Genomic DNA, 27,890 nt, shown 5'->3' with positions numbered 1-27,890 from the left:
CAACCTGCACCTATTATATCCAGCAGTCAAATACATCATATGTGGGAGGGTTTTTTTGCTGTGACATCAGTTGCTGTGTTATAAATCTTTCTTTAGATGCCTCTTTTTAGGTTGTCACCAGACAGCTGGGCAAAGGGGACTGAACGCAGGCTGTCACTCAGCTGATGTGACAAGCTCAGTGTTGGACAGCCACCGGGAAAGTGAGAGATGGATGGAGAAGAGGTACGGAGGATGTCAAACATTAATCTCTTCTTTTATGTCTGTTTTCCTGCCAGGCTTCCAGAAATGTTTGTGTAATATATTTTATCTCAAACTGTGGACAACACAAGAAAATTACTTATAGTAAGGAAAAGCTCTTCTTTTTAAGTTCTCATTCATGTTTTGTTTATTTGGTTTCCCTCTTTTCCAGAAGAGGGCAGCATTTCTTTAACAAATGTTATTGTAACTTCTGCTGCATACAGTATTCTTGCATTTAAAGCTCTCCTGTGTAATTTATTCAAATGAAGTATGCAGATAGAGGTCATCATCTTTAAAGTCGAGGGGACGCTGCTTATTCCCTGAATGCTTCTCACGCATTTATCTCATCTTTCTCCCACTTCACTATTTTGAAAAGGAAGCTATTCAGACTAAAACGTATAGTGTGTCCTATATACTGTGATTTATGAAAAGTGCACAATGCAATTTACAGCAGACTTCAGTCACTTCACTTGTATTGCCTCACGCCCTTACCCCCCCCCCCCCCCCTCTTTGCTTCTGCTCCACCCTATAATCACGCCGGTTCATGGCTCTCATTTGGAGCAGTATATATATAGCTGTAATTGTTAGGGTGCAGTACAGAGACTGGGCAGAGCATGTGTACTCTCTCACAGGGCTGTTTTGCAATAAATCTCATAGTGGACGGGAAAGGTTTGGGGTGCTGGGGGGTAAAAGTGTGTGCACAGAGACATATTCACTTCAGTGCTCGAGAAATCAGTAAGCAGAAGTAGATCATATTTTTACAACCACCTAAGAAAAAACCTACTAATTTGAAAGCGTTCTCTTTGCTTCTGTAAGTCATTATAGCTCTCTGACTATTCATTTACTCTCTCAATGGGCCTGACATGGAAATTGAATGTGTCTCATAATGTGTTTTTCACTCAACAGGATGGGACAATTATGCAAATGCATTCATTATTCATGAAAGCATCTCCTTATCTGTAAATATTAACAATCCCAGGTGATGAGTTAGGGCCCATACTGCTTATGATCCACGAGCACATAGAAACACACTCACATACTGCAAGCTACACATGCAAAATGAAAATCAAGTGGTAGAAAAAAGAGATGAGCATCCTCATCAGTTTCCAAGATTGCACAGAAACACCTCACCACTCCAAATGTGACAAAAGGCAAGTCATCATGAAACCAGACGGTTCTTATTATCAAAGCATTTGGCTTTCATCTGTGACATTCCTGCTCAATAATCTTAAGTCTGATCACAAAGAATTCCTCACCATGTCTGTCTGGCTTATAAACCATGGAACACTGCTTCCAAAAGAGATGACGCCAAAACCTGTTATGTACCAGTTGTTTGTATGTGTGTGTGTGTGTGTGTGTGTGTGTGTGTGTGTGTATGTGTGAGTGGGTGGGGGTGTTCCTTGTAGCTTGTATGGACAGGTCTGTCATTCAGAGAGCGCACACAGTCTCCATTGTGGAACCGTCTGTGGTCCCCATCAGGTCAGGGTGGGGTGGCAAAGAGGGCCTCCCGAATAAAAACATGTGCAGCAAACAGGAAGTGGACCTGTGAGGATAAAACGAGAACTGCGTGGCCAAGCTTTTATGAATGGTCATATGTCCTTGTTGTTGACCTCAAATTGCTTTCTTTCTTCGCTTTGCTTGGGTTTTACTTTGGATGGTCCACGTGTTCATGATGTGCTGGGGATGTTATCAAGTTCTCATATACAAAATCACATTCTCTTAAAGAAAGTCCGAGACACTATGACTGCCAGTGTGATGAGATTTGAGATCTCTCCAAGGTACGGCCTTTGAGAGAAACTGCACAAAGATCAAGTGGGTTTATCTCTGACCCTGACTTTGATAATGTCTGAAGTTCACTACACCACAGTGTGCTGAAAGTGCACGAAAGCATGCTGAATGTTCACTCTGTGAACACAGGTGCTCTGCTTTCAAGTTTTCCTTTCCTGTTTGCCCAGCAGCTGTTTCATCCCAGCGAGTGACCACTTCACAGCTCTACTGTTTTCTTTCTGGGTGGACTTGTCAGCTGTGATCAAATCAGACATTTGTTAAGAGTAAATTTCCTTTCCAGACATAACTGATTACTCCACCCGCTTCTACCAGATTTGATATGCTTGAATTTAGCTAGTAATTCCTGGACACTTTTGTGTATTTTTGTCGCTGAAATAGTTTCTTGGTTCGCGTGGGTAGTGTTTCCAGAGGATTAAGTCACAGAAATCTAACAGTCCATTAAGTGTCTAAAAACCAAGAACCCAGAGTGCTCAAGTAACCAGTTTGGACAGATCAGATCTTCCCACAAAATAACTACATATAATATAGCATCTACTGTGTTTGATGCAGAGAAAACATACAATTGTACCAATTTTCTTGTCAAAAATTCTGCATCGTCATGTATTAGCAGCAAAAAGGAGGCAGGAAGTAGAGGACAGCTTAGTATGTGATGAACTTTTATTGATTCACAGTTATGATGAATGGATGGATTGTGATTTGGTCTTTAACTGAGATTCGCCTCTGACTCAGACAGTGTCTTTCCAGTTATCCTAACTTCCTAAAGGTGTATGCATCACAGCTAAAAGCACCCTAAATCACATCACATGAAACATTATTTTTCTTTTCTGTAGATGAGGTTGAAAGTCCCTGAGAGCACAGCTTTCTCTGAATATGATTGTAGATAAGCACCATGTAGCTCACACTCTCAGCTTTAAAGACATAATAAAAACACAATAAAAGAATAACTGGCCATGGAAAACAATGTCCCAATGCTACGTCTATAGCATGGGTACAATACAGTAATATGGTGAGAGTGGTGAATATGAACCAACTTAAGATGTAGAATGGCTTATACTTTTAAATAACACAGAACAGACTAAAATATGTCAAACAGCAACTGTACACAAAACAACAGAAAAGCCTATCAGCAAATACTCGTTTTTAGATTTCCAGGTCTATCTTCTAACATTCGTATCTCCAACAGTTTTTAGTCATAGGGTTGACTGTGTTTGATGAGCATGATTATAAAAAGTGATTCTAAAAAGCTTCCAATTCTTTCTAAGCCTTCTTCATGAAGAAATAATGTGAAAAATCACGAAGGCTCAGTGAGGAGAAGGACAATGTGCTAAAGAAATTAATTAAGTCTGAAGTTGTCTTTATGAGTGACTTGTCCTTTCCACCACATGTTCTGGAAACTGGCCATTATAAAACCATCTAAACAGGTTTAACCACTAAGACATAAAGCCAAACACATCAAACACATTAATGGGCTAAAACAACATGTAACACAAGTTCCATGTTGTACAGAAAATGGAGTTGCATCATTGTTTTATGTGGAGCTAAAATATCAGTAAAGAAAGTGTGGGAGATACAGTTTATTTTAGCAGGACCAACTTTAGTAAAATAAGGCCACTGTTTACTGTGTTGACGCGTGAATTGAGGAGTTTATTTTTTCTCCCAGACAAACATGTTGTTCTCATTGGGGAGCCGAAAATGCCTGCTTGTGGTCGCTCTATGGCCACCTACAAAAAGACAGCTCTGGTAGTAAAAACTGCACGTCTTTCTCCAAACATCCCTTTCTCTTTCTCTCTTACTTGCTCAATCTTTCTTTCCATCACCGTCTCCCTCACTAAATCTCTCAGAAACTCTCAATCTTTCTTGTCTAAAGATAGAAATCAAGATTCTCGCTCTTTCTGTGATTCCATTACAAGTAACAATCTCATAGTGTTTCTTTATAAAGCACGTGCTATAGCCCTAACTTTAACCGTAACCTTATGTCTAACCCAAACAGACGTAATTAAAAGGTTTTTTATATGCTCTCAAACCCAGCCCGCCTGCCTGCCACAATACTGTGGTTTTGTCAGGACGGTTTTCTCTCCCATCAGAGAGGCTGGAAGAGAAAAACTGTACAGTTACAGTTGTTTTAATAACTAAAATAAATCAACAATTATTCATCTGCATCATGGAAATGTTGTAATAATATGTCCTGTATGAAATACGTTTTCCTCCCTGTTTAATTATGTCCAAAAAAAAATAAAATTCAGTATTGTTAATTAAGTGATAGCTAACAAACTCTTTACTGAGCATGCTGTGTATGTGTGAAATCCATGAATAAATAATGTTACAGCATAAATAGTACATTGTATAGGAAAACTAAACACAAACATTATATCACTTAAATTTAAAACAAAGTGTGTTTTAAAACAAATAAAACATTTTTTTTAGATAAACCTAAGAAGTCGATTAGGTGGCTAATTAAAAAAAAAAAGTATGGGGGCAAAACTAGAATACTGATGTTTTAAAGATAAAGTGCTTCGTTCCATAAAAATCATTTGACCTCTTCTGACCTATTCCAAATAAGAGGCAAGACGCTGTACCACGACTCCACTTCTATAAAACAATGATTTTGTTAAAACCAAAGCAATGGAAAAATGCCTAATTAACTGGGAAAGAAAACTACCCAAAATGCATTTTACAACACTGTTTACCTGAAAAGTAGTGAGGTTAAATAATGCCAACAGAGCAAGTTATAGTAATTTTGCTACAGCTGCATTAAATCAGCCTTTTAAAACAGAAATGACGCAAACTCAAAAAAAAAAAAAAAATCTCAGATTTTCATAGTTTTCATAGATTGGGAATGAGATTTCCCAACTGCACCGGCTTCCCCGATTAACCCTGTCTTAGTGATCGATTGGTTAAAGCAACATTAAGGTCTTTAATGCGTATACGTTATGAATAACTAACTTAAGTTACTAGTCGTCCACATTCACAAACATCTGTATAGTTTGAATATCCAATATCTTCTTACTTAACTAGAGTAAAAACATGTTGAGCTGTCTGGAACCTGTTTCACTCTTGTTGTCAGTGGAGTCTATGCAATGGTCGCTGCTGTGATGTGATGCGCTTATGAATATTGTATCCACATCTGCCAAGGAGATGAACAGGTTCCATTTTGTATGTTATCTGTTATTGTGGGTCCAAAGGTCCCAAGGGCCAGGGGCCATCGATCTCAGCCCACCCTGAGTAGTCTCCAGGCCCCGCCGGAAGGCCTTCGCACTGGGCCCTGGGATGGGCTACACAAAATTGTTGGTTATTTGCCTCTGGTGCTCAAACAGGTCCTCAATCTCTGCACTGTATGCATCACCTAGAAGGCAAAAAGAACGTAACTATCAGTGACAGAAGAGGTGAGAAATTAATATGAAGTGAGGAAGAGGAGGGCTCTCTGTCCTTACCTGCATGACATCCATACATGTAAGCTCTGTGGCCATCGTATTTGCACCGACATCTCATGACATTGTTCATAAAGTCAGACTCAGCCATGTCCATTGAGGGGTTGATTTCCACCTGCAAAATAATACACAACCTCTGTTAAAGACGATTCGGTATCAAAATGTTGCTGATCTTATGACTTGCAGCTGCATACTTCATCATTGCGACGCACATTTATGAGGAATCGGGGTGAATTTATCATTTTGTAGTTCTCAATTTCATCTAATATCTCCAGCTGGCCGGGCGCATGGTCAAACAAGGAGTAAGTCTCCTCTCACTACACACTGAGAAAGCCATTTGAAGTAAAGAGCAGTTGAATGTAAAATTGTTAGAGGGCCTGTTATTAAACAGCACTCATGGCTGGTATTGTTTTTATAGTCAATCCCTTTCTCATCTATAAAAAGCTGGATGACTTTCCCATACAGTATTTCTATTTGGAAAGATAAATACACCATACACTATTTTCTCATGGACTTAACGTTGGATGGTGTTCACTTGTTAGTCTAACAGCTAAGCGTATGAACTGAATAACATGTGGCGGTAAAACACTTGCTTTTACCATGTGTTACGCAAAGCACAAAACATTCTGGTACATCTTTAAGGAAAGCTCATCGTAAAATACTTTATAACTGGGATGAAAACATGTAAAAAAGACACTTCTTCCCATGCAAAACACAATAACGAGCTGCATAAGAGGTCATGCAACTTTACAGCTGAAGTTCATGGAATGTGGTCGCTCCTCACACTAACATAGGTATGCAATAATAAGGACTGAATTAGCCTGAAATTGAAGCCTGTTGCAATGCAGTAGTTGCAGTAGTTATGCATAAGCATGTTTATATGTCTGTAATCTTACTGTGAGTGCTGCCATACACTGTACTAATAGTGTGTCATTTGCAGAGCAGCTCCATAACTGCTGATACAACCATTCTCTTAATCTGGTCTGGTGATAATACTGAGAAGCCATTTACTGTAATAGCTGCTCTGTAAACTGCTACACCCTTGTTAAGTACATGTTACAAACAGCTACAGGGAGACGAAAGCAAAAAAAAAAACTAAAACTAAAAACTAAACTAACTAAAAAAAGGCACACAACTTTTAAAAACATAGTGAACTCAAAAAACCTGTCTCTTAATTTTTCAGGGTAAATTACAGCATTGGACCTTAGTGTATGATGCTTTTGAAGAAGGCTGGTTCAGTTTCAGAATGTGCTGCTCAGTGAGAAAGTGGCAATAAAAATAAAAAACAGGGCAGGAGGAATTCCTTGGTGGCAAATTAGCCGTACCTAATGGAAAGGGGGGACTAACTGCTGTTTGACTAAAGGGAGGCAATAGTTAATTTGGGTAATTGGTGTATTTCATTAGCAGTTGGTGGTTCAAGGGGAGGCCTGCTGGCTCTTTCTGTAAAGCCCAGGATCAGAAAGGTCAGGCATCATGTGCACTTTACTAGATACGTGAAAGAACACAGTAGGGAGAAGGAGAGCGGCTGTAAAAGATATTTGTAGTTTTCCATTTCTGCAGTCGTGCTAAATAACTAACTTGCTGCTTGGCTTACTGTTGTGTTTTCTCATTTTTTCTCTTTCTCGTTCTTCTCAGTTAAATTTGGTTATGTATGCTTAGTGCTTTTTCTTCTCAATGACCCTGACCTTTTCACCTTCAGTACTTCCAATTTCTTTCTCCTGTTTATTTCAACTCCATTTCTGTCCTCTCTCATTCATTCCTTTCTTCCACCTCCACACTGTACTGTAGCAATGTACGACTTTATAATTATACCCCGCTCAGCATGCTTTAAATACATCCAGTTGGCACATGCACTTATATGTGTGTCACGTCTATTACGAGTAAATTAAATAAATCCATCCTCATTGAGCGTAGAGCAGAGTAATTACAAAGATTGAAAGTGACCTCTCAGACAAACTGGGTGACAGCAGTAATTATCAGACAGTGAGTTACATTGTAACCAATCTGCCGCAGCTGGGAGGTAATTGGCAGCAAGAGATCTGAGGGCAGCTGCGTACATGGTGGGATCAGTAGTCTGAACTGGAAAATGGATGATAATGGGAAATGAAGTCCTTGATGTGTTTTAGTCTAGTAGCCACAATGACTCGACTGTTTGACCTGGGTCAAAGTAATGACAGACAGAGGAATAGTTGAGGTGATGACTGGGATGAGGGAGGTCGAGGGCTTTTACTGAAATAGATGGAAACCCCCAATCATGAGGAAGTCCACCTTAAGATCCTGTGAACCTCTTTCTTATTAACTAAATGTCTGGCCTTAAAGAATCAAATCTGGACATGTTTTAGCATTTTTACACTTCGGGTTCCGTCTTCTCAAAGTTGATGGGTTTTCGGTTTGGATGCATGAAATAAGGTCTGTGGTTAATACTTGTGAATTCTGAAGCTTGTACAGGTCTTCCAAAAGACGGTTGCTACAAGTGGCTAAATGAGGCCACAAACCGACCATGGTGAAGTTTTGTTAGATTATAACTTCTAGCTTCAAAAATCATACAAGTGGTGTTCATTTGTGAAGATTATCTTGTTGAAAAAAGCTTGCAAGTATCATAAACTTTTTGTGTGCCCCAGAGCTCATTTTCTGCAATAATCCAAAGTCCAATGGATAAAGTGTAAAGTGTAAAGACGTGATGTTGTTTATTGGGGGGTTTTGTGACTATATCTTGGCCAGGTGCATTTGGAGTAACCAGGAGAGACTCCAGAAGACAGGACTCCAGATTCCTTACTGCATCTAAGTCGTTTGTAGTGCTAACCTGTGTCTAATTTTTGTGAATGCAAAAATACTTGTACTTAAATGTATCCAAACTGGGGGCAAAAGGGAAGAATTATAATATGAATTCTGACCTGGAAGATGTAGTCTCCTGGCCGTACATCTGTTACATCGATCCACTGACAGTCAATATCGTGGCGATACGTATCCCAACAGCCCACAGAGATACCCTGATCCCCCATGTTATAGCAGGAGAACCGCTTCTGTTGTCCTAATACACACATACACACACAACAACAATATTATCAATCACAACATCAAAGCTCATTTAATGTTCAGCACTCCCTGTTATTTTTAAGAGCCTTTAGCTTCATGAATTACATCAGACTTTATATGAACTCTGCTATTTCATATGAGCTTTTTCATCCATGGTATAACAAGTAAATGAAGAGTGAACAAACAACAGCAGCAGTGATCTAATGCATTAACGACATAGTACAAATCTAAATAGCTGTGGCTGAAATATTGATATTCATTTCCTGTCACTAATGGGGAAGAGATTTTTTACTGGGTCTCATGAATAGTGGTGAACATTACCGTCAGGGCAATATGTGTCCTCCAGACAGAAACTGGCCTTGTGTCCCTCTGCAACCCTCGTGCCGTTCAGAGTCAGCAGGTCGTAATGTGTGAACACTTCGATACTGTGGTAGTGCCTGGGACGACAGAAGGGAAAGTCTAGGTGAGAGTGTGTATTTGTGAGTGTGTGTGTGTGTGTGTGTGTGTGTGTGTGTGTGTGTGTGTGTGTGTGTGTGTGTGTGTGTGTGTGTGTGTGTGTGTGTGTGTGTGTGTGTGTGTGTGTGTGTGTGTGTGTGTGTGTGTATGTATGCATTTACACTAACTGAACAGTGGCTCCCTATGGCTTGTAGCCTAATGACCTCACTGCTTGAACATGAGCATGGGTGTCACCGTAACACCTCTCACAGAAGCTGGTTTTAGCGTCAGCTTGGTTGAGCTGTTTACCCGTTCTGAGTGAATGGAGGGCTTTGAAACACACATCCATAGCTCTGATGTGTTGTTGTAGCAAACTGAAATGGACCTGACGTGCCGTGCTGTGCATGGGCTACCCTGTCCTTTGTATTACATCTGACCTGTGCTTACTGGATCGGTCCAGTCGTCATTTCCACAGACATATGCTGCAGGGCGGCTAATGAATCTTGAGAGATGACAACACTGTTTCAGGCCGCCTGTAACTTACTGGGCAGCATGTCACAAAGCCAATACTGTGGGCTTCAAATGGCTCCTTCTTCTCTCATGAGCACATGCCTTAAGTGCTCTCGTCATCTGACAAGTAACTATCGTTAGTAGTAATGTCAGATGATCTTTCAGGACATGATCTTTGTAAGTGAGAGGTAGAGTGCAATTTGTGTAGACCTTAGGACAATATTTCATCTATTTACAACTAATGGACAAAATGTTACAGAGGCACGGGGGCAGACAAGGGCTCTTGTGTATAATGCTTGTGTTGCATGTTACCTGTAGCCCCCTCATCAAACCATATGTGCACTGGCACAAAGATCACACTTCAGAATGTTTTCTTTCCTGGTAGCAATTGAATGCAATTAAATTAAATATAACTCAAATTACTCAATGTGGAGGGAGTTATGTCATTAATGCACGTAAAAGCAATTTTGCACGAGGAACAGGTGTATGCCAGAATATTTTTGACAGCCTCTAAAAAACACTGTTCACCTTTATCCAGGACACTCTAAACCACAGTGTTCCCAAAAGACACTTAGAATTACCACAAGGGCAATTACAACATCCCACATAAGTATTTCAACATGTCTTTCCATTGCAACAACCTAAGCAATGTAACACCTCTACAAACTCCTGAGGGATGCTCTACCTGTGACACTGGTGCCATGTCCAGCTCTCTCTTGTTGCTTTGGGTCTGAAATCGGACCGACCCATATTCATGATGCGGGAGGAGAAGCGCAGAAGGCGTCGGTGGCCGTAAGGCCAGTTCATCCTGGCAGCAGACGAGGACAGGCAGTTCTCCTCATTGGCACAGGTCAGCAGGTGAAGGGGTCGGTCTTCAAGGTAGGCTGTCTCCTGGACCAGCTGGGCATCCAGAACCAGGTCAGGGGCCGCTGAAGCAGGAAATGGGAGGTTATGTTAGGATTCAACCAGAACCAGAGGAGAAGGTGAGGAGTAACAGGAGGATGGCTCGACTTACTGTCTGAACAGCTGACCCCAGCAGCCTTAGTTCCACCTCCTCGAGGACAATGGACGTGGTTGTTGCGGCGGCACTGTTGAATTGAAAGCTCTGTGCCCACACAGTGAGTTCCACTGAGAATCACATCAGCTGTACTTTGGTCACCACCGGGCCAGTACCAGGTCTCCTGTAAAAGGAAGGTTGTCTGTCAATGAGCAGTATCATAGTTCAGCGTCTACCACAGTGAATAAAGAGGCTATCACTATGGATTGGCTTCCCTGTGTTCATTTGTTTCAATATCTGCTTATCTGTTCTTTCATCAATAACTGCTGATGTGATTTTGACACATCTTGGGAAGAATGATGCCTTTGAAGACAATTTAAAATTGCACTTATCTGTTTAGAGATAGGAGTGTTACATTATTTGTTCATTCGGGACATCATGCCCATCATTTTAGACACTGATAATCAGACTTTGATTAAGGGTGGCACTACAATCGGAGATCAAAATGGCCTGCTTGCTGCCAGTTATGGATGTATTGTTGGTCAGAGAGGCTGTTACCTGATGAGCACTGGCAGCGAAGCCCAGGCCGAGCTGTCTGCATAACACCATGGCCTCATTGATACCCCAGTTCTCGCTACAGACGGCGCCCCAGCGCTTACGACCCCCAACCTCCATCAGCACCTCGACGCGGCCTTCTGATGGGACTCTGCCACCAACAAGTCGCACCTGAAAATAAAATGGGTGCTGCTCCATAATTGAGAACTGATAAGTGTATATCTTGTGAGTAGTGTAGTTTTCGTACCATGTTCTCTGTTCCGGTCTTAGGGATGTTACAGCGTACTGAGGCATCCTGGCTGTGTTTGAATGTCCACGGTTGGACTTCCTGGAAGTAGCAGTCTAGGATGGAGCGCTCTGAGCCCATACACTGGACACTGTTCATATGGATAGGGCCTGTACCTGAAGAGGGAGTAGGAAATGAGGTGGATTTAAAAGACTATGCTGACAAAACTAAAGCAGGAAAATAAAGAACTCAGAGGAGCATGGACATAACTGAAGGGCATTATTTTTTTTTGCACAGTTTGGAGCCACCAAACACCCAACACAGACACAAAGGCATTCACAGACTTTATCACGCAAAAGAGCACACACACTCTATTTTAGCTTCAAACCACAATAAAAAGCTCCTATCTGTTGTGACATAATGCTCCTGCAAGCCAAGCAGCAGCACTAACCAACATCTACTTTAGGGATCTGTTACACCTCATTACCACCATCCAGTTGCTTTAGGAACAACAACAATAGCATTGTGTGTAGTCCACCACCCTGTGGGAGCAAACAAGGCCAAATATGTGGCAACAAAATTAAAGATTTTAATTCATATTTGTTTGGTGTTTAAAACCAGATAATCTCTAAACAACATAGAAGATGGTGGTTAAAAAAATGTATAAAGTTTTTGTGATAAAAACAAATAGATGCAGCCACAATGATGGCTGTATATGAAAACACAGAACAAACTATGGTCCCAGTGTTTTCTTTAAACAAAAGGCACAAACTGAAAACTTGGAAATGAGGCAGCATTGAAATAAACACAACCAAAACCACAAAAACTGGGGGAAAAAGTGAAAAAAACAAGAATGAAGGGCGAGAAAGAAAGATGACTGAAATGGTAGGGACCAGATTGCAGCCTAACCCAATCTGTCTCTGTGTTGGTTTTTGTAGATTGTAGGCCTGCTTCCATACTGGTCACCATGCGTGGGTTCATATGTATGAAAAAGACACATCTAGACCACTTCCGCCTCTATCTGCATGGTAAAGGCCACAAACTAGATCCAAAGTCCCACTGTTTAAGTTATCAAGACAAACACAGGGCCAGTCAAGGACTCTCAAAATGCATGGTGACATTTAAACCTTAATTTGGGAAATCCACGGAAACCCGAAATAAATTACAAGAAACTGGCCCCACACACTTCAGATACACACACAGGGTGTTTTATTCCCTTATGTACGTTTCATACTCTATATGTGTACTTACACACGTAAAATTACACAGTGAAATAACAATGTTGGTTAAAAAAGGAAATCCTCCCTGTAATTTAACTCACTGATGGTGATGATAAATGTATTGATGATGGTAGCTAGAGGGTTGGCAGATGGAGTCTGAACAGAGGTTAGAATATTTTCTTCACGTTTATTCTCCCTGACATCGATTTCAAAGCCAACTTCAGCATAAAATGCCAAAGATCGACAGCACAGCTATAAGAGCAGCATTCAGGCATAATATGAATGTGGTATCTTAAATTTAGTATTTACAAGAAACATGTTGAGCTTGATTACCATATAATTAGAAATTTGACTTTACGGAATGAAAACAGGGTAACATTCTAGTTGAGAATAGCATAAATAGTAGTTGCAAGGGAAACCCTGTTCTTTTCCTCTCTGAAATTATGCTCTGTTTTAGGCACGTAGTAGTTTTTCTTTCCATGGAATGTCTCTTTCTATGCCTCTAACAAAAACTTTCTGTCTGATCCGTTTTTTAGCCAAGTGCTTTAAGATGGTTGAAGCCAACCGGCATGAACATAATGTTTCCTTCTCCTCTGTCAACAGGATTTCAAAGCTAACAAGTTATAAGGTGACAACTTCTCTTATCCAAGACGGGGGTACTCTGTGCTTGTCTGTGTGCCTGTATACCACAGGAAAATGCATATCTGCTTGCTGTGTTTCAACAAATCAGTTAAGTGAAACCACAGAATCGAAGTCAGAATCTCTGACTATCTACCTCCCACTGCTGCCAAACTGCCAGTCGACCACAAGCTTTATCACATTATCCGATTTGATCATCCTAAATACTTCAACGCTCTCCTGTGAGGTCTCGTTGCTACAGGATGCTGACTGAAAGGACGGCAAGTGTATTTGAGTGTAATGCAGCGTGATGTGAAGAATGTATGATAAAATGTTGATAATGATTTAAAGATAAATTAACTGTATTCACAACTTAAACATTTGTACAAAACAACATTTTGAACAATTCACTCCTATGGTAAGTCTTCCTCAGCGAGGGTTTATTGCTATCAAAAAGTCTAATTTAGGCCTTTTCCAACGACATAGAGCCCTGTGTTTATGTGGCCTTCGAGCACATGGAAAATTATATGTCACAGAAAAAAGGTCTAACAGACTGGATGTTATAGAAAGGAAGCTGCGAGAGGACTTTGAAGTCCAATCATCCGGCAATGGCAGTGTATAATGTAAGTGTAAGACAGAGGCTGACGAAAAGGGAGAGCTCTGTACTGTGTGTGTGTGTGTGTGTGTGTGTGTGTGTGTGTGTGTGTGTGTGTGTGTGTGCGCGCGCGTGCGTGCGTGCGTGTGTGCGCGTGTGTGGGTGTGCACACGTATGTGTGTCTGCATGCATGTGTGTGGGGGTGTCTGAGAGAAAAGGGAGTATTAACACGTATATGTAGCCTATGTGAAGTGCATTTATAGCTCCTATTTCATACACAATGACATACGCAAAGTGGTAGGTCTAGGGCGCAAAGACTGTGTGGCCGTCTTCAAGCACACCTGCTATTTTGGTTCATGTAAATGCAGCAGTGCAAAGTGCAAGCGGGTAGGCTGAGGGTGAATATAGATCAGCAGGTGAGGTCATTATTTAATACAATCTCAGTCAGTCACATCACAGGTCTCATAGCTCTGAAACAGTTAACCCAATCAAAGCGATGCATGATGATAATTGAAAAGAAACCCTGCCTCTCAAAGAAAATCATATTGTTGTTTGGATTGTGCAGAGCGGCACAATGTGAACAGACAGCACCACAAACATGCAGCCAGACGCTGATGGTGTGTTTCTAACACTTAATTTGTACAATCAAGGAAGCAAATGATAAAAATAGAAGGTTTGTTGAAGTAGTTTATATGATAGCATCAAACCAACGCTATTTCAGTTATAATCGACTGTATTTCACGTAGTACTTTCTTCTTAACAGGAGGCTGTGACGCACGGCGTTAATGAGCTTCAGTAATTATACTGAGTTATAGCCAACCAGTCTGATGTGCGTTGAGGTGTGTGTGGCCATTCTGTAGCAGCCTGGTGTCATTTGCATGCAATTTAATCAAGGTGAATACAGTGGACACTGTGTAATGGCACTGCACTCAAAATGGATGTTGAAGATTTATCCACATTTCTGTTTTGATGCCTTCACATGGCTGCAGAGATTTGAACTGAAAAATAAGCTTTTCATAGAGTATAAAGCACCAGTAGACAACATATACTGTAAGAATGACTAATAGAAATTGATAGATAAATGCAGACTGATCTGTTTAAGTGGCAGCTGCCAGCTGAGTGATGTTGCTTAGGTGTTTATTTTCTTCTCTACAACATATTTCTTCAGAAAAAACACTTTGCCCATCTCTTTGCGCTTCTCCTCCCACCTGAGCACTGTGGGTACCAAAATATCACACAGATGAAGCCAATTTCAAGTTCAAGAAAATACCAAACAGTCGGAGCGCTGCCTGCTTTTTAGTGAGTAAATCGCCAACTTAGGAACATTGCATATGAAACCTGCATTCCCTGAAGCGAGAGTAATATGAAGTAAAACCTGCCATTTGTGAAACCAGAGCCACATTTTAAGACGTACACACAACCATGCACATTCTACACTTGCACACTTACACAAAGTAGGAAATTGAAAGCTTTATTGTCCCTCCTGACAATTAAACACTTCAGACTGACTCAGACTGCTGCAACCATGATGAACTTGAATTCGGGCCCAACAACTAACGATTGAAAGCAGACGAGGAGGAGTGTGAAGCCTGGTGCATAAGTATCTTTACAGGAGCCAACTATTTTAGTTCTCTTAGACTCATCAAAAAGAAAGATAGCATGAATGACATTATCTCGGGAAAAAACCCAATTTAAGAGGTTGAAAGGTAAAATGGACTCCAACACATGAAAATACCCTGTGCATGATCAACTGAACAGCTAAACCACCAGACTGTCATCCCATATTTCATCTCCATCAGCACGATTAGAGACTACACCCGGGCCTGAGGCATGGGGAAGCTGTTCTCACATCTCGTAAGGGTGGGGACACCACTGGCGCAGCTGGATAGTGACTGTGCATCACGAGAACCGTAAAATTGAAATCGAAGGAAAAAGACCACAGCACACAGTAAGCGAATGAAAAGCTTACTTGAAGATAGCAAGATTATGTCTGTGGCTTTAGTTACTAAATGGCATGCCAACTTAAACCACCATGGATTATAGTATTACACTTTGTGTGTATGTCTGTGTGTGCATGTGCATGGTGTTTGGGCAGCTGTTAGCCCTGGCACAGGGCTCCTTTCATCACAGCTGGAGATACTGCAATCAACACATTTGCAGCTTCACAAGGAAGCCTACACAGACAGACCGATCGACAGACAGACAGACAGGCACACATGCCCACGCATTATTTGATCAGTTCGGTCAGACGGGTGCAGTGTCTAAGATAAGCCAAAGGCTGAGAAAGTTTCCCTGTCTTCTCTGGAAAACCGTGACGCATGATAAACACATTCAAACAACAAAACAAATATAGATTAAATGTGGATTATTTTATTATTATGTGAAAGCCTTAGCTCTAAGCGGTAGCAGTTCTCTTTCTCACCTTGACCCATGAAGGCGCCTTGCAAGGCATCCTTGGCAGTACCAAAACCGAGTTCTCTGCACACTACACTGGCGGCAGGTCTGTCCCACATGTGGTCCACAATGGTCCCCCATTTTCCATCTCGCAGGACCTCCACACGACCTTCGCCCAGCCTGGGACCAGCCTTCAGACGCACAGGCTGTACAGGGCAGCAGAGAGAATATAACTCAGCTTACATGCAGATCATAAACACACTGTATGATTGATTAGGCATAACTGTTTCAATCTTACCACAACTGGATGGGGGGCCTGGGGTCTGCCTGAGGAGATGCGAGCAAACTGAGGTCCTGGCACACACTTGACCACTGCATGTCTTCCGTTCTTACAAGGAGTGGGACTACGGGGGATTGACAGCTGAGCAAGACACTCTGACAGGCTGTTTTCAGTACCTTGACAGTTAACTTTTTCTACCCAGAATCCTTTCTTCTTTGACATGAGGCTCAATCTAGAAAGAAGAGAAAGTTGTTAGTTTTTAAGAAGCTAAAAAAAAAAAACATGAGGAATGGTTGTCTGCTCATTACCTTGTTGAAGGATCTGCAACCTTGGTATCCCATATTTTCCTGTAGAAGAACCAAAGAACAGATGTTAGCTCCGTCAGGTCTGTATATTTGCTGAAGTTAACAATGCACACACACACACACACAGCCACACACACGTATCACCCTGTGAGGTGACCTGGGTCACCAATTTCTAAAGCAAAGAGGTAGTGACTGTAAGATATACTATAGCATCTGCTGTTTGTTTTATATGTAACCTGCTGGCCACACAGGAGGCATTTTTGCCACTGTCAGTAGCGGCACAAACACATACACGCAGACTTGCTTATTACTAGAAAATAATTCTTATGGGGTGGTTGGCAATGCCTTAAAATAGTTACAAATCTCAGACACTGACCTTATCAACAGGATGAATAATGCAACTCCATATATATCTTCTGTGTATGAAACCAGAATGAGCTATGTGCGGCCTGTCTTTCTTTCTTGCTTTATAGGTTCCGTAACATAAATTTCCATCTGGAATGTGGGCTGCTTGCTATTTATGTGTTAACTGAGTTTTATGTTTAGAGTAAGTGGCCAGTGTATTATATTTTCCTGAGTTATAAGGCAACAGCGCTTCATGTAACCAACATAAGGAAGTGTTCAACAGAATTGTGCTACTAGGTAAGTTTAATCTAAATTACCTACATTTACATTGAATAAAATGTGACCAATTGCCTCTTAAACTGAAATAGAATCTTTGAATATAAGAGTTCAGCATTCCTTGTTTCAATATAACAGAAATATTTCACATAACTACAGGATGTAAGCACTATAAAAGGATTAAAAAAACACACACAAGATATTTTGAACTATGTCGTTAACCTCCAAAGCCACACACAGTCCAAACAATCATGGCATTCAACATCAGTCATGTACAACATTTCTGGGAAAACAGGGTTTAACCAAGCACGATATACAAACAAAAACTCTGGCAGTGCGCTCTGCTGCACGTCCGAAAAATGCCAGAACCGAATACAGATTTATGCACCAAGTAGGCTGGCTGACTCTGCAAAGCGGTGTAGAGGAAAGCCTTCTGTTCTCTTGGCAGACACGCAGGGCAGACATGCCACAAAGACCATGCCAGGACATCCTCAAACCACTGCAAAGAACATGCACCATCACAGACATTCACATCAATTACACCACAACACTCAACACACGCTACAGCCTGGCTGATATTTTAAAAAGAGACATACTATGTCCATATTCATGTTCATACTTCTACTAGAATATGTTTACGTGCTTTAATATTTAATATACCTAGCCCCCCTCTACTCTCATTGTTCAGTATTTCTGGGACCTCCGTATCCGTGCAATCGGAGCATGGATGTACTTTTAAAACAGCCTTGCAGACAATTTTTTTCTAGTGGCCGCTCAGGTACTGCAACGATAAATGTAAAACTGTTGGCAGGACACCTCGATTATGACTGTTTCTAATATGAATTTTGAATCCATGGACCAGAAAAGCTGGGACATCATCCCAAAGTCTATGAGACAAGCTGGAACTGGCTGTACATATTCGGCCGTATATCACAGACGTCAACCCGGGAGCCCAGAAACTTTTTTGGTGTATGCTCCAGGTGAGCAATTTAATTGAATGGGTGCCATATCCAATCCACCATCCAATTCTAATAATACATCCATGTCTCTGCACTGTCTTTGCAGCTGGGGCATGGCATAAATCCTGAAAGCTCATTTAAAGGCACAGATTTTAAATATGGGCTATGTGCATTTCTCTGTGGGTTGAGTGTTATACTGTGATACTTTCACGGTATTTATATAGCACCTCAACCTGCTTTATAATAAAAAAAGACATGGAATTCTCACTTTTTACAATATGGACTCATTATAATCCAATACTAGTGCTGTGGGCAAAACAATAGGTCATAATGATGATGTATTAGGTCATTTTGAGACTAACATTATTATATACATTGTAAATGGCAGAATTTTTACAGCATATTTATACAAAGTGCTGATCACAGATGGTCATTCATCCATTCGCACCAGCCCTGAAGCAATGTGACCTGGCCATCAGGAGCAATTTGGGGTTGTCATTGTCCACAATATTCACCTTTTACTTTTACTGCGCTCTAAAATGTGAAAACTTACAACTAGCATTCATCAAAATGAGCTAGTGATGTGTAGTTTTCATTAAAATACTTTGTACAGCGAAGCGTGCACATTTCTTTATAGTTCGATCTCTGTATAGCTGTATATCAACATGGCAAGTGTAGGAGGCTTAATGGTTTTCATTTTTTTTGTGGCTGCTGACAGTAAAAAAAAAAAAAAGCAATCAAATGCTGGTTTTAGTAGCGTTCCCCTATAAAGAAACAAACATGCCTACGGATATTTGTGTGAAAACACAGGTAGATAAATATTTGAATGGTGGACTTGAACTCGAGACATTCCCGTAAAGGTGAGGGGGAAAAACTTAAAAACAAACTGAGGATGTTAGAACCAAGCGAAACATTGTCTCTGACATGATGTTACAAGATGGTTGCGTGAAGTCCTGTACTGCTGACTGGACGCTTTCCAAAATCACATAACAACCTGTTTCCTGATGCTGTAAGTAGTAAATGGGCCAGAAGAGACCTCTCATTGAAAATATTATCATTAGTACTGGAAAAAAAACATAAGGGATGTGTGAACTTGTATTTCAGCAATCATTTAGCAAATAGAGGTGTTTGCACATTACAGATGCTTTGAACAACACTCGTCAAATGAACTTAAGGTCATTTATTTGGTCCATTTGAAACACAAATGCAGCTCTGCCGAAGCTAAATTATGATTATCTAAAAATCCCAGCATCTGCAATAGCATGGCTTGCTACCTTTCAAACATTTGACTTGATGAGGCTTAATTTAAATCACGTGCAGGACTCTAAATAAAGCTCTATGTGAGGTCACGATACCCGCTGTAAACTGCGACTGACACATTGTACAGAATTTAACACTTATTCTTTACAGTGTCTTGAATTACACTTGTAAAATATCTTAAATGTGTCTACCATGTGGCTCTGCAGTAACATGTCATCGACAGTGAGGAGCATGCACACACACATGCAAACACATTTTCCCATGAAGCAAACATGTCTGTGACTTGTTGTGACCTCACCACAGCCCAAACAGCTAACCATTTCCCCTCTTCAGAAACCAACAAGACTACTACACAGGCTATAACGGATAGCTCCAGCCTTCAGGTCTTTTATTTGACTGAATTGCAGCACTGTTTGTAAATGCTAAACTTCATTCAAGAAAGAGAAAATGCACAAATGTCACTTTTGATCATCCTCATCTGCTCACTGGCTTTATTTCTAGACATTAAAAAAATCAGGGTGCGATTCTGATTTAAATAATGCTGTTTGCACAAACCTAGTATAATCCTTTACTTTAATCATATCCTTTGAAAAATCGTATTATTTATTGCTGTGAAATTGGCAAAACTAAAAACATTGATCGTTTATACCCTAATAGGAGTACTAAGAATGCTAAAATATATACATATAAAACCTTGGTTTACAGGATGCTTTTTCAGTTCTTTAGGAGGCATTAAGATGCTTGATAATATTGATAATACAGTACAGTCCAGTGAGCCCCAGGGATCTTGCATGTCAAATAGCTGCTAAATATATCCATGCAGACCAGTGAGTTGATAAAAATGACTATGCTTCAACTTTAACTTTTGAAAGCCAGCTTCCAGTTTGTTCCAGACCACACAAATAGTCAAACTCAGTCACTCAAAATTTCACACAAAGGCTTGAAAATGATACCCTCATCATAAGAAAATTTCAGCTAAAACATAATTAAAAATAAAATGCTGGTTAAGTCCCCAAATCACTACGGTGACAGAGGAAGACAGACAGCTGCTGACACAGCAGGCTGCGCTGCAAACTGCAGCTGTAATTGGACATATTTCACAGGAGCAAGCAAAAATATGGCTCGTCTGACTGCTGCTCCTGTACTTTCTCTCCATCTCCTCTTTCTCTCGTTACACTCTTACTCCTCCTTAACCAACTATGTCTTACTCTCTCTCACTCTCTCTCTCTCACATACGACTATAATTGGGGGTGTTTTTTTTCACTCTCAGCAGAAACCCTGGTGAGCCTTGGTCCTGACCAACCTGTAATTACAGCATCTTCAGAGTCTCATCCAAGAGACACAGGCAGCCTCAGCTGAGAGACATGGTAATGGTTTGGGATTTCTAAGAATGGACTGTGAGACTTGGAGTAAGGTGGAGAAACAGGGGGCAGTGTCACTGGCTAATTTTGGATAGACCATGCAATACAATCCTAAGCTTTTCTGGCAACTGTTTAAGTGGAAGATGTTACATGACAACTGAACACCGCCCAATTATTTCTCAGTGGCTCACATTTCGTACAGTTATTATAATTACAGTGGAAATTCCAGTCAGAGGGAAATCCTTACAATTACGCATAAGTGAAGGCTGAAACAGCATTACCTGTATTTTAACTATTTTTCTAGTTGTCACCCAATGAAATAACAAAGACAAGGTTTCATCCTGAAGACCTAATACTGTAAGACAACTTGAGTAGCCAACACATTCTCACTCCCAACTTGTCACATATGGCCATTTGTTCACGACTCCTTGGCGGCACTTTTAAACACGCTTGTTTTTCTTTTTCACACGAGACAGGAACAGAAAGGTGTGTGTCTAGTTCACCACGATATGTAGACTACGTCATCTCACAGCTCTGCTGTAGAGTAGTTGAAATACTGGTGGCTTGTGCATCGTATCAGATGCTTAAGGCCACTGACCAAGCTGCCCTATTTGACGAGTTGGGAGAGAGAACGGGTTAGTATATCACTATCACTAAAATAACGTATCTCTGGTGGCTAAGACGTAAGAGAAGAGAAGAAGTGAGGCATGTGTACACCGTGTTTGTAGTCGAAAACACTTCTTGAGAGCGAACAATTATGCATCTGTGGAGATAGAAAAGAGGTACAGATTTGGAAACAAACACATCATCGTGGTTCAGACCATTATAGGTTACTCTGCTGAGGCAACAGCAAAACACCAGGTCATACCCAGGACAGACAGACCAAGATATATCAAGTCACGACCGCTTCCATGCCAGAGCCTTATAATTTACACGCATAATAAAAAAAACATAATGGCATATGTTGCCCAAACTTTTCACTGTACATTTAGAAGCAGATATGTTGGATAAGCACTTTGTTGTGGCTGTGCTATTGTTTAAGATTTTTTTTCCTTGACTTCAGAGGGAGATTTAAAGACAACATCCCGAGACAGTCACTGAGCAGATTTCCTACAGGCTTCAGTCCAAGCCCTTCAAGCTACAGCAGCCCTGTCCTCCTCTGTCATATCTTTCTTCTTGGTGAAGAGCCAAATTTCTTATATTGCAGCTATACAGATCTACCCATCTTATTCCTCACTCAACTATTACCTGATTTCTCATCTCTCATTCTTTGCATTAAGTGGCAAATCTGTACTGCAATAGAAAATCGTAGAGACGCATGAAAAGCATCACACCTGCAATGCGGGGAAGCTGTGTATTAATAAATGATCCTGTTTATTGTGTACAGAGTCAGGCCAGGCTGTTTGAACACAGCTCCGTCTTAAAACCTTTTATTACTGAAGATATGATTCCTTATGATGCCCTCCTCCAACAATAGAATCCAGTTATGGTGTCACTCGGTTCCCAATAACAGAGTTCAGCAGAGACAGCTTAATTCAAGGGCAATGCAGAAATACCTTCAGTAAGGATGTGTGCTCCAACAGGGATGTTTGTGAAGTCAATAAAAAGCTAGAAAAGTCTATAAAACTAATTAGTTATCCCCTCAACCGTTACAGCCTTCCAGCAGAAAGAAGAATCTAGCACCTACAGTACAGAGCAGATGTTGTGGTCTGTCACCAGTTGAGTCAGAATAATCTGCGGCCAAGAGAGGGAAGGAATAGCTAAACTATGAATCACCTAGACCCGGCAGCTCTCCAGGAACCGGATCCAACTGGGTCCCCCTTTTACTGAGGACAGCAAATGGTCATTCATTCTTATAATAGCAATGGAGTACTACTCTGCTCATGTGTGGTCCTCCTGTGGTTTAAGAGCAGAAAATTGACAAAAAACACTGGTGTTGTTTTTTTTCAGTAGGAGGAGAGGAGACTTAGATTAAGGGAGCAAAAAGAGACATCTAAATACAATTTCCGAGTGTCTCAATTCCTGCGAAATGACTCGTATTAATATCAGAATTTGATCCTTCCGGTCTGACAATATTTCAAAAGTCTATTGGCAGTAGCTGGCTCGGTGCACCTAGTGCGCCCGCTCTCTGGGCCCCATGATATGTAAGTAGTCCCGATCATCTGGGTATTTTTAGACATGGAAATTTAACTTTTTACTGAGAAGCTTTCATGGGAACGAACAGGACTTTGCCTTAAACGCTGAATCCAGTTCTCCTAATACATCCATGCAAGTTACACTTTAACTCTTGGCGAGAAAGCAAATAAGCATATATTTCTAAAATATCAAACTATTCCTTTATGTTATAACTGTAGCACTAGTATTGAAATCTGCCAAAAGTACAAAAACTTGGGATGCTTATCTTCTTGTTGTACTTCCCGATTTTAATCATATTTTTCCACATTTTAGAGTGTACTTTGTGCAGGAAAGTGCTGCGGTGGTTATTTAATAATAAGGCCAAATTAAATACTAATGAATTTGAGAAGTTTGGCTTATTTTTTTTACATACACATCGAACAGATTTCTATGTTCCCCTGAAGTAATGTATTATGTATTATTTTGGAAACAATATCATAACAATTTTAAATGATACCCAGCCCTTGTACACACGCGCACGCACACACACACACACACACACACACACACACACACACACACACACACACACACACACACACACACACACACACACACACACACACACACACACACACACACACACACACACACTGCTGCATGTCACAAATGCTGCTGAAGTGGGAATGGAAAAGTGAAGAGATGCATGGCCAACTCAAGTGTGCAGAGGCTGCCCTGCCAATAAGATGAGTTGCTTTACAAAGACCCTGATCCTGCTCTCCAATAGCAACCTCTGTCTCACACATGGTATCGATGGGACAGTTAAAGGACAATCAGCAGTGATATTACACCTCAGCATGGGAATCTAAAAGTTAAAGTGCAGCTGTTTGTCTGAGACCTGCAGGCTGAAGATAGCATCAGAGAGAGTGAGAGAGGCAATGAGGTGAGCAGAGGTGATTTGCCTAGAGAGAGGTATAGAGAAAGGGCAGTAGAGAGGGGACAGGGATTCCTTTATCACCATCCTGAGGCTGAGGAAAGGAGGGGGGAGTAAAGGGAGACACAGGGCAGACGTGGCTGGGGGAGGAAGATAAGCCCAACAAAATGTCTTTACTCAGTGTGGCTCTAAACAGGATGCCACTGTTGTTTTTTTATACTTCAGGATGAGTTTTTATTCACTTAGCAATGGGATGAATGGCATAGCATGTTGCCCTTCTGAACTCCAGCCAACTTCCCAGTTGTAGTGTAATAACTTGAGTTCATAAAAGTGAAAGATGTTGCTCTCAGTGCAGCTAGCCGGAAGGATTCATACTCACTTGTATGTTTTGACATTGTGCTGTGTAGCCTCTGGAAAGCCAAGCATCCCACACACAACTCGGCTGCTGTTGAGACTCCAACCCAGGTCACAAACCTGCCTCCATCTCCCAGCATGCTTCACTTCCACTGCACCCTCTGTAATCAGGCTCTTCTTCTTGGTAGCCATGAGGATGGGACGAAGACGGACCTCCTCAATTTGAACCTTACTGTGACCCTTTGGTAAGATGCATATTATATGTTAGATGGCTTTCTAAGAATAACACAGAAATGTATCAGAAATAAACTGCTGTACCTGGTGGTGTCTTTGGAACCTGGGGATCTCCTGATGATGTCCGTTTCCATAATGGCCATAGCCTGGATGTCTGCGGGTAGCCACAAGGCCCTGCCACTGAGGTGCGGGGCTGCCATTGGGCCTGGCGAGGGTGGTGTGGCCTCTACTTGCTGTCTGATCCAGCCTGCGCTCAGGGGTGCACACCACCCCCAAGTCTTCAGAGTGTTTACAGTCATTCACACCCCAACCGTTGTGTTTGCAGTCCTTCACGGACTTCTCTGAGCCGTCACAGCGTACATTATCCATCCATATTGGGCCTTGTGAAAGAACAAAGGAACAATTCATTACTTCATTTATTGTGACTTTCATTGTTTGTTCAATAGACAGACTGAGCATTGCATCTACAAAAGGGCCCGAATCCCTAAACACCTAACATTTGACTTTTACTGGCATGCTGATTTAGGGTCTTACGCACCTTAGCGGTGTGTTTAGTGGTAGATACACAGCATTTTACAAGACAGGGGTGCTGTAGATCCTGCACCTTGAATCCACTCAACCTCCTCTTTAATTTGGATTTAAAAGCAGCTGTAAAGAATGCCCATAAACCAAAGCAAGTGTTGCACAACTCTGGCAAGCGAATGCTGTCATTATTCTAAAACAAATGCCCTTTTTTGGCCCATATATTTGCTCTGCCAGCCAGCCAGGCGACCTTAACGAGATGTAGACTCCAATCCCACAACAAGTTATCTTTGTCACTTTATGATGTTAGTTATTTTGGATGTCTAAATTGGTGGTCTTTTCATGAAGCTATACATTTAGTGTGCTCTGGGGGGAGCACATGGATGTTTTTGGAGGAGACAGATTGCGATAAACTGGTCCAATATGGCTGCCTTCCATTGAGTCTAAGACACCTGAGTCTAATAAATGAGGACGATAATCTAAGTAGCCACTTTCAGAGGAGACATTTTGACTTGTCATGACAATAACAGGTGTAATTAAGACCATTAATGATGGCCCTGTTGCATTAAAGCTGCAGTGTAAAAAAGCAAAAAAGTCAGAAATTGAACTAGAGGGAGAACTCTTTCTGCAGCTCTCCCTCTCTGTCCTGAGCCAATAGGAATTCTCTCTCTCTCTCTCTCTCTCTCTCTCTCTCTCAAAACAGAGCCAAGAGGAGGTGCAGAAGTCTAGTTTTCACTCAGAACACTTGAATTACAATATGCTGAAAGGTTATTATGGATTTTTTGTCAAACATTGCCAAAAATAAACTGCCTACCCCAGCTTTAGGTGTATCAGTAAGCCTTGTCAAGCTCCAAACTTGCCTAAAGCTAAATGCACTGCAGCCCTTATTAATGTAATTAATTACACCTGTGGTTTCCATGTCAAAGACCTATCATAGCTTGCTTTATCACTCATATCCAATCGATTAGCCTGTGACCTATGAAAAACTGGTGACATTTGACCTTTCTTCAGTAAAATGTCTCTTAACTGTAGGCTAATTTGTTACAGGACGTCATCTCACCCGCTCCTTCTCCATACTTTGCGCTGTGTGCCCACGTTACACCGCTCTGGAAGCCCAGCTCTCTGCACACCACGTTCGCCAGCTTGATGTCCACTTCGTCATCGCAGACGGTCCCCCAGGTGTTGTTGTGCAGCACCTCCAACCTGCCCTCGTGGGCTTCTCTCGCGTGATTGCCCGCCAAACGTATCTTGGCGGCTGGTGCGCGAGCCGCCCTGCGCTGCTGAGAGGACGTGGTCCGCCGAGGTTCGGCGCGAGCGGGACAGGAGAGGGACAGCAGCAGGACGAAGAGGAGGAGGAAGCTCAAGCGGAGGGTGCGGGTCATCGTGACTGAGAGGAAGGGGTCTGCAGGTAAAAGATTAAGCTTATTCATTTATGTTAACTTGGGCGGTGGTGTCATTTAACTAGCTTGTCAATAAGCAGTCCGTTTAAAGCTAGTAGCTAATTGCCATGTAATGAGAAACATGTATATTGCCTTTTAAGACCTGAAACTTAAATTTAGTTAGGTTCCCTTCAACAAAGGTCAAGCAGCCAGCCATTACTGGTTATTAAACGTAACAACGGTGACATCCTCTGGACAAAATAGCTCAGGTAGTCCACTCAATGGCAGGACACAGCCAAGACATGAATGGTGTGAGACAGTGTCTGTGTTCATAGTCAAAGAGGTAGCCTAACTTGACTTGTTTTACAGTCCCACATTCAATTGAACTCACTGGTGCCTCCATCAATTCTGTAGTGATGCAATGCGAGCCAAAAAGCATCAAATGAATAGGCCTACTTTACCCTCATGTCAAACATAGGCATATAATTATAGATACGCCAGCACACTTTTATATTGCAATTCACGATAAACAACACCCCAAGGCTAACTAACCCAGACAGACACCCGAGGCAGGTTTTAACTGGAGGTTAACAAGTGTCACAGCCAAACAAGGTGGAGACAAACACTGGAACAATAAATCACTGCATGCCACAGAACAACACTGAGCACAAAATACACAACATCTTTGTGACAATAAAATGTATAAAGGGAAAAACAAACCAACAAAAAACAAACGGACTTTGCAAACTGGCCTCAGTAAGTCATATTTCAAAAGCAGCCTATATTGTATGAATGTGATACTGTGTTTGTTGTCCTACCGCTTAATTCAATGTACGCACAATTAAGAAGTAAAACAACACATATTTCCTCCTAATGTTTGAACTGTGGCAGTACTACAGCTAACTGAAATCAATCTAGATGAAGTAAGAATTCCAGAGAGGAAAAAAGAACATCTCAGACCTTAAAACACCTGTTACACTTGCACTCAGATGGATAAAAATTAGAATAATTGATAAATCAAGTTAATATAAAATAATAGTATTAACCTAGAAACATGTCAAAGAATGTTAGGTAAACTCACCTGGCAGGCAGCAGATGTTTGCAGTGGTGGACGTCACTGGCTAGGGGAGAGTGACTGAGTAAAGGAGTGTGTCTACTAAAGGCTCTCCTTAGTCAATCCTCCCTTCTGCCCTCCTTCTCCCTATATCCCTCCCTGCCTCCCTCTCTCCCGCCCTCCCCCTGTGCTCTCCTTCCCTCTAAGTGTCTTTCTCCCATATAAAAGTGTTCACGTGCTAAAATGTAAAGCTGTTTTATTAGACGGCAACCTGTTCTGTATAATGCTCCTATGAAATCTTAAAAATATCAAAGTTGTTGGTTCCCAACATTGATGTATTTCAATCTATTCAGTTTCTCTGCTAATATTTGTGTCGTTTTGGGTGCATACTTTTGAGCATTGCTGAATAAAAGTTCCTCACAGATAAATTAATCTGATCTGTGACTATTTAAAAAATGTGTCTCCAGCAACCA

General features: G+C 41.3%; 1 protein-coding gene across 1 annotated transcript; it reads right to left on the bottom strand.

The window, feature by feature from the left end:
• Positions 1–2,678: 2,678 nt before the first annotated feature.
• loxl4 (lysyl oxidase-like 4) lies at positions 2,679–27,508 on the bottom strand. The gene is made up of 15 exons (XM_083923515.1): positions 27,445–27,508; positions 26,045–26,386; positions 24,547–24,842; positions 24,254–24,468; positions 16,628–16,666; positions 16,338–16,551; positions 16,068–16,245; positions 11,234–11,388; positions 10,990–11,157; positions 10,450–10,615; positions 10,120–10,363; positions 8,811–8,926; positions 8,348–8,484; positions 5,457–5,568; positions 2,679–5,368 (listed from the first exon to the last, which is right to left on the bottom strand). Exons 2-15 carry the CDS (start codon positions 26,364–26,366, stop codon positions 5,298–5,300), a joined length of 2,433 nt encoding a protein of 810 aa, XP_083779641.1. The 5' UTR covers positions 26,367–26,386; positions 27,445–27,508; the 3' UTR covers positions 2,679–5,297.
• Positions 27,509–27,890: the final 382 nt, after the last annotated feature.

This window comes from Echiichthys vipera, assembly GCF_963691815.1.
Source record: "Echiichthys vipera genome assembly, chromosome: 11".
NCBI lineage: Eukaryota > Metazoa > Chordata > Actinopteri > Perciformes > Trachinidae > Echiichthys > Echiichthys vipera.
Note: the sequence above shows the minus strand (reverse complement) of the source record. Positions and strands in the feature narration are given on the sequence as shown.

What these genes read in the sequence shown, in the direction of transcription:
- loxl4 (XM_083923515.1), bottom strand. Translation starts at nt 26,366, where the DNA reads ATGACCCGCACCCTCCGCTTGAGCTTCCTCCTCCTCTTCGTCCTGCTG. An exon ending in AAAGTATGGAGAAGGAGCGG is followed by an intron (nt 24,843 to 26,044) that starts GTGAGATGACGT and finishes TTCTTTCACAAG; the next exon opens with GCCCAATATGGATGGATAAT. An exon ending in CACAATGTCAAAACATACAA is followed by an intron (nt 16,667 to 24,253) that starts GTGAGTATGAAT and finishes GTTCTTCTACAG; the next exon opens with GAAAATATGGGATACCAAGG.